We start from the raw sequence: 7519 nt of genomic DNA, 5'->3' as shown, positions 1-7519 counted from the left end.
AGTAAAAATCTGTGAAAGTGAGTTATAGTCCCATTTTTTAAAATCTAATATTTTTGGGATGAGAATACATGCAGGTTTTATAAATGATTTACAAAATAGACACAAGTACGTGAAACTACATTCTATGGTTGAATTATCGAAATCGAATATGCCCCTTTTTATTAAGTCTGGTAATCTAAGAATTAGGGAACAGACACCCTAATTGACGCGAATCCTAAAGATAGATCTATTGGGCCTAACAAACCCCATCCAAAGTACCGGATGCTTTAGTACTTCGAAATTTATATCATATCCGAAGGGTGTCCCGGAATGATGGGGATATTCTTATATATGCATCTTGTTATTGTCGGTTACCAGGTGTTCACCATATGAATGATTTTTATCTCTATGTATGGGATGTGTATTGAAATATGAAATCTTGTGGTCTATTGTTACGATTTGATATATATAGGTTAAACCTATAACTCACCAACATTTTTGTTGACGTTTTAAGCATGTTTATTCTCAGGTGATTATTAAGAGCTTCCGCTGTCGCATACTTAAATAAGGACAAGATTTGGAGTCCATGCTTGTATGATATTGTGTAAAAACTGCATTCAAGAAACTTATTTTGTTGTAACATATTTGTATTGTAAACCATTATGTAATGGTCGTGTGTAAACAGGATATTTTAGATTATCATTATTTGATAATCTACGTAAAGCTTTTTAAACCTTTATTGATGAAATAAAGGTTATGGTTTGTTTAAAAATGAATGCAGTCTTTGAAAAACGTCTCATATAGAGGTCAAAACCTCGCAACGAAATCAATTAATATGGAACGTTTTTAATCAATAAGAACGGGACATTTCACTTTTGGTGTTCTTCAAGGTCGGTTTCATATTTTAAGGATAGCAGCACGCACTATGTCGGTAAACAAGATGCGAAGAGTGATGGAAACTTGTGTCATATTACATAATATGATTTTAGACGGATTTGCTCTAAGTGATTGGGAAGAAGAATGGCGTACCGAGGAAATAGAGAATCGTCCCGAACGTGTTAGGGATAGAGGACGGGGTGATCAAGACGTTATCATGCGAGAGATAAGGGATCAATCGGTGCACGACCAACTAACTCAAGATTTAGTCGAGCATATTTGGAACCTTCCGGCTACCTTCCGCTCTATGCATTAGTATTTTTTTATGTAATTTTTATGTTTAATTCGTAGTCGTTTCAATTAATGTAATCGTTGAATTTTCATGTAATCGTTGAATTATTAAAATATATTAATTTTTGTTATTTTTATATTTTTATGTATTTTATGTTATTAAATATGTATTTTAGTTTATATAAAATCAAAAGAAATAAAGAAAATAAAAAATTGGTGAACCCTACTGAAATCTGACACTAAAATTTGACACACAGGGTTAATGAGGGTCAGATTCTGACCTTGCCTAGTCACAGGCAGATTGCACTTTTTGGCCAAAAAGTGCACTCCATGTCTGTGACGTCACATGCACAGTTAATGGTGGTCTTAATGGACACCTTTGAATCAAAAGGTGTGACCATTCATGATTCCCGTTTCGCTAAAGGGTGTAACCTTTCATACTATATATATAGAGAGTATTGGAGCTGTGACCATTCATGCCACTTATCTATGTTCTTGACTCTAAATTTTAATTGCTTATATTGGAGTTGTGCTCTTTGTTTTATCTAAATAAACATTTCATGTACCCCGAAGCATAAAGGTGAGTCAACTACTTTTCCTACCTATTCTGACACTTCCAAACAAATTCAAGATAATATCCAACCTACCTTTTCATCCAACCCAATTGAATTACCCACAAAAGAACCCATTTCCAAGTCTGGTCACGTTTATTGTGGTGGCAAAGATTGCCGAGCATCATGCGCTCTTACACGAAAAAAACATTCAAAAAGATAAGGAACTAAAGGTCACCGAAGCTTCTTCTTCGATCCATAAAAGCCCCGTTAAAATAAATAAAACCAAAGCTAAGAAGATTGCCTTGAATGAGGAAATTTACGATGCTTCGATGTTGTTCGAATCCAACGGGGCTCTCGATTTAGATGATGTCCCAACTCTTTCAAAAAATGCGAAAGCTAATAAGGAGTGTTGCAAACCACTGTTACCAAAAAAAGATCAAAAAAAGGATGACTTTCGAAAATTTGGAGATCTTATGAAGGGTATTGAAGGTAACAGGTTAGAATCTTTCAAAAGGAAGCAATGAGGGTGGCCTCTAGGAGCACTCGGAGTCATGGTATCACAAGGCCGCAAAGCTTTCAAAGTTGGCACAATGCCCAATCTTTTTCTAGTTCTATTTATTGCAATTCGAAATACAAAAGTCAATGTCAAGGAAGTATCCTCTGATTGTATAGATTTTTCCCATCTCAAAGAATCCAAAGTAAAAGAATGTGATTTTTTATCCTGTGATCATGATGATACTGTCGTATCGTATTTCCATGTATGCTTATCTCATCTCATTTTGATTCTAGTGAAGCCTCTCATTTTTCGAGCTACTGTCTTCGGTTACTTTTACCGAATCTCGTGAAGTCATAGTCTACTGCCTTCATGGCCTTGACGTATTTTATACCGTGGCCGGTGGGGTTCACTTTTTTCTTTATTCGGCTCAACATCAAAGTCCGGTTTAGGAAAAATACATTTGGAATATTCGGATTCATTTCATAATTTCCTTCTTTCATTGGTTGGCATTTCAAAGGAGTATCCCGGTTATACAAATTTTTCGATAGTGGCATATCCTTCAACGGGGCAGTCGTCTTTATGTATATGGTGTCAAGATCATGACGAGTCGATTTTCTTATCTCCTTACGATTTGTTCGTGGTCCTTTAACATTTGGTCGGCTCTTTTCATATAGTGGATCATTAGATGGGTGATGGCAGGAAGTTTGCTTCAATTTTCATCCGATTGGTATTCCGGGATGAGCATTAGAGATCCAATGTTTTGGAGGTTTATTGGTCCGGCCACGTTGTGGGCGATTTGGTCGGCTCGTAACGAAGCTTTTTTCACTTCCCGATTCACATGCTGGTCTAGCTTGGTTCAGGCTATAAAGTTGAAAGTTCTTCTTTAGGCTTGGACATCAAAGTTATTTTTCGGGCTTCAAGCTTTTGTTTGAGATGTACTCCCGAAGATCTTGATACGGGACGCTTATGATCGTTGTTTCGGTTTTGTCATCTGTCTTTGTTTCATGTGATTGTCGTCATTCTATGTTTCATGTAATGTGATTTCCTTTAAATCAATCATCAATTTGATGATGGGATTTCTTATATATAATGGTTCCTTTTTCAAAAAAAAAAAAAAACAAAACAAATTGAAGTTAGCATTTACCATTGATTAATTAATACAAAATCAATAACAATGATTCCCACAAACCATCCTAAACATTCGCATACCATAAGTAAATTATTGCAATAACAGCCAGAAAGAAAAGAAATAACAGATGGTTTCATTAAATAACAAAATATGATATGATGGAAATATGAAATCAACAAATTAACTAAAACCTCTTCAACACACTACATTCACAGTTCTTGAGCAAGTAATTTGTGATCTTGGCACAGGGTCTAATTATTTCTTTTGATCGACTACTCGAGCATCTTCCCGAGTAATCCACCATAAAAAACTTCAAGTCCTTAAAAGGGGGTGAACATCGCTCCCCCAGCTCGTCTTTAAATAACGATAGAAGCTCAACAACAGCCGGAAATAAGCTAAGCGATTTGGTACTACAAACGCCCGAAAATAAACTCAACAAATTTTCAAAATCTTCTTTGTCGTATTCATCTAAGCCAGAATCGTGGTAATCGAGTACCACTGTTTGAAGAACATCAAGACCACCTTGAGGTGTTTCCAATTGTGGAAAATTATACGTTCGATATTTAAACGACTTAAGGTTTGGAGTTACGAGTTCCAAACGATCAATCGACTCGTTGCACGAGACTTGCAACTCCAAAAGCTTCAAAGCGTGTATGTTCAAAATGCGACCCTTAGTTTCAATACTACATTCATTCAGTGTTAACTTCTCCAAAAAGGGGAATCTTGAGAATGGTTGTAAATCGTAGATAAACACCCTCTCTAGAGACAAAATACCCAAATTCTTGAACGTGTGATCTGAATTCGGCCCCAAAAGCGGGCAACTAAGATAATCATTGCTTCCAAGTTTCAAACTTTTTAACGAGTTTGAAGATGAATTCTTTAAGCAATTGGGCCAAGACCCATTTTTGCTACTGTTGATCCACGACTCAACTTCTCTAACATCTTGTGATAACGCGTAGCTGAAAACTGTTTCTAAAATCTCGGCACTCGATACCCCATGACGGGTAAATGATAATCGATCCAATTTCATCGCCCGATCACTACGAAAAGACAACCTTTTGTGCACAAACTTATCAAAAATATTGAGTCGTTCAAAACCATCACTAGTAGAATCTAAATTGAGGGTAGGAATTGAAGTCCATAACGGTTTCCATGTCTTGGATAATGCGGATGTTCGAACAGCGTATTTGACTTCAAGAAGCGAAAGAATGTGAAGCTTTAAACACTCTGGCAGATTCGTAAATACATCTATGTGGTCAGTAGTAGATGAATGTTCTGCACGGAGCCTTTTGGCAATAATGTCCACGTCATCTACATCACGTCTTCTTCTTTTGATCTTCTTCTTTTCAGTAACCGGCCTGCGTTTGACGGCCTTCACCGGTGGGTCCCAACGCTGACGTGGTGGAAGAGGAAAACTGAGTGACTCGTAGTTAACAGAATCTGGAACGGAACTGATCATCATCACGTCCATCGGTTGGTGGTTTTTGTTTATTCGAACGTCTGCAAGCAAGCTAGAATACAGAGCTAATTAGGGGTTAATTACAATTTCATATTCATAATAATATTAATAATATAAATGATTATTAATAAAATAGAAGAACCAAATTATATGATTATCCAAGTATATGAATCCATGATACATGTCTAGCATAAGCAATAATAATAATTATAAATTACTCCAGCAAAGAACAAAACAAAACAAAACCGTAACGACTTTTAAACCCTAAACTTCAATTGGCGTTCATCATCTATCTATCAATTATTCAAATTAATCTCTTTATATATAAATCTGAAAAAGAAAAAACGTGTAATTTTCTTACCCCAATATCAAATCTAAACCGGACTGAATTCGTGCTTGTTCTTCGGTGAGATATACTGCACCAAATGTCGATTTTGCTTGCTTAACGATATCAGATTTTGATACCTTAATAATTCAATAACAGGATCGGCCTTCAAGGAACATAATAAGAGATTTAATTACATGCGACGATAGGTTTTTTTTAGGGTATGTATTTGACAGCCGCGCAATAGAGAGGTTTCGAGCATAAATCTGGATTTAATTACATGAGATCTGGATTTAAAAACCGGTCGATTTTTAGGGTATTTAGAGGATAAAATAAATATTGTACGTCGTACTTATTGTTTTATATAAGTCCCAAAAAGATATTAAATTATAATACTATATTATTTATTATTATTAAACTATTAATAATAATTATATTGTTTTATATAAGTCCCAAAAATAAATTAAATTAAATTATAATACTATACGTAGTATTATTTATTATTATTAAACTATTAATAATAATTATTAATTACGGAGTACTATTATTTTCAATACTCTATAACCAATTTTTTTTTTGATAAGCAAAACGTATTATTATTATAACCCGAATTATAACATTACAAGTCCCTACATTCATCTATACATCGGTATAAACAGTATCATGAAATCGGAAGAAGATGGAATCTAATCTAAATGGTGATAGTCGGGAGCGCCGTAGACTAGTCAACACTATGAGGGAACGAACTTGTAAAAATACAAGCAGGGGAGGAGGAGATAACTGTCACACCCCCAGTTAGGGCCTGGGTGAAATGTGACTTAATATCAAATCAACCAACATATTATAATATACGAGAACAATACTAAATGATAAAACAAACTTTATTGAGCACGCAGCGGAAAATGAAACGTAGTTACAATGATAGGAATAACAATAATGGAAATGTTCACATGCAGAAGTAATAAATGCGATATCTCTTGATCCTATGTCCAAGTAGCATCACATAAGCAGTAAGTATAAGAGCTTGAATCAAACAGCACCTGAGACAAAACATGCTAAAGTGTCAACCAAAAGGTTGAGTGAAGTTCATAGGTTTAACAAATAAGTTTGACCGTTTGTTTTAGACCACAAGATTTAATTTGTAAGGTTGATCTCCCGCAGGATCAAAAAGTTATGCCAGTGCGTGATATTTAGACTAAACGTTCAAGTTTGCCCCATGACAAGTTAGTTCTACTTGTCGGTTTAATTTCATTATCAAGCAATACAAAGATAACATCAAATGTATCGGGGACGTTACTCCCGATAGGCCTACCCCCAATAACTAAGCATGCCGCAGCACCTAAAAATATCACTGTAGGGACTTAGTCGGACATAGCCGGGTATAGCATAGTTTTAGTTGGTACTTGTGTCTAAATTGTAAATAGTAAAAGCACCATGTGTCTCACCCCAATAAGTATAAAAAGTAAATTGAGCTCAAGTAAAGTGGGGCTATAAAAATCACCTTAGTAATTCGATGAAGTAAGGTAGTCCTTAAAGAGAATGTATGGATGATCGAAGCACAAGATAAGTCAACCTAAGAATAAGTTGAGAATAGTTTAGATGTTTTGCCCGTATGAAGATAAGTTTAAGTATTTTCGTGTGTAGTAAGTTTAAAGATTGTTTATCGTTTTGGAAAGGCTTTTGCATATTAGACAAGCTTCCAATCTACCCACTTTCAATTTAAAATGGACTTTTCAGGTCATTAGGTTTCTGAGCACTAGGATCCGTTAAATTGGTCAATCCAGACCCTCCACCTAAGACTTTCGAGCTTCCATCCACATCGAGAAAGTTTAAGATCTATACAAGTCTAATATACCGATCCAATATGTTTTTAGGTGTGTATAGGAATACAACACTTTAGTTATTTTACTTATAAGTGTTTCAATATATATAAATATTATATATATGTAAGGATACATATATATATTTATTTTAAATTTTGTTTTAGATCAATAATAGCATCAATTAATTATCTAATAATATTAACAAGTGTAATATTGATTTAATATCAGTAGGTAATATGTATAAAACATAATAAAATTTTTATACACATTAATATTAAGTTTTGTGTATTAAATAACACTTTTTATTATTGTTTTAATAGCTAAAATGTAAATAAATAGGTAAACAAATTAAACATCACATTTTATATTTTTCTTATGTTCTACTGATCAAAATAAGCTTAAGAAAAATTTATAGATTTTTGTTATGGTGTTTAAGTATTTATTTTCCATTTTCCTTTCGGTTTGTAATAATACAAAGTTTATAAAGAATTAATTATTAAATGAACCAAATTAATTCAACCAATATTTTTTCTATGCTTATAATGTTACAACAAAGTCAGAAAAATTATTTATACATTTATATAAAT

The 7519-nt window shown here is 34.0% G+C and overlaps 1 protein-coding gene across 2 annotated transcripts; it reads right to left on the bottom strand.

The window, feature by feature from the left end:
* Positions 1 to 3437: 3437 nt before the first annotated feature.
* LOC139866577 (putative F-box/FBD/LRR-repeat protein At4g03220) lies at positions 3438 to 5436 on the bottom strand. 2 transcript variants are annotated; one of them, XM_071854851.1, is made up of 2 exons: positions 5146 to 5436; positions 3438 to 4836 (listed from the first exon to the last, which is right to left on the bottom strand). In XM_071854851.1, exon 2 carries the CDS (start codon positions 4794 to 4796, stop codon positions 3510 to 3512), a length of 1287 nt encoding a protein of 428 aa, XP_071710952.1. In that variant the 5' UTR covers positions 4797 to 4836; positions 5146 to 5436; the 3' UTR covers positions 3438 to 3509. The 2 variants fall into 2 exon arrangements, with proteins under 2 accessions (XP_071710952.1, XP_071710953.1); XM_071854852.1 differs by having other exon boundaries at positions 3438 to 4825.
* Positions 5437 to 7519: the final 2083 nt, after the last annotated feature.

The sequence above is a fragment of the Rutidosis leptorrhynchoides genome, chromosome 9 (genome assembly GCF_046630445.1).
Source record: "Rutidosis leptorrhynchoides isolate AG116_Rl617_1_P2 chromosome 9, CSIRO_AGI_Rlap_v1, whole genome shotgun sequence".
Classification (NCBI taxonomy): domain Eukaryota; kingdom Viridiplantae; phylum Streptophyta; class Magnoliopsida; order Asterales; family Asteraceae; genus Rutidosis; species Rutidosis leptorrhynchoides.
Note: the sequence above shows the minus strand (reverse complement) of the source record. Positions and strands in the feature narration are given on the sequence as shown.

What these genes read in the sequence shown, in the direction of transcription:
- LOC139866577 (XM_071854851.1), bottom strand. Translation starts at nt 4,796, where the DNA reads ATGGACGTGATGATGATCAGTTCCGTTCCAGATTCTGTTAACTACGAG.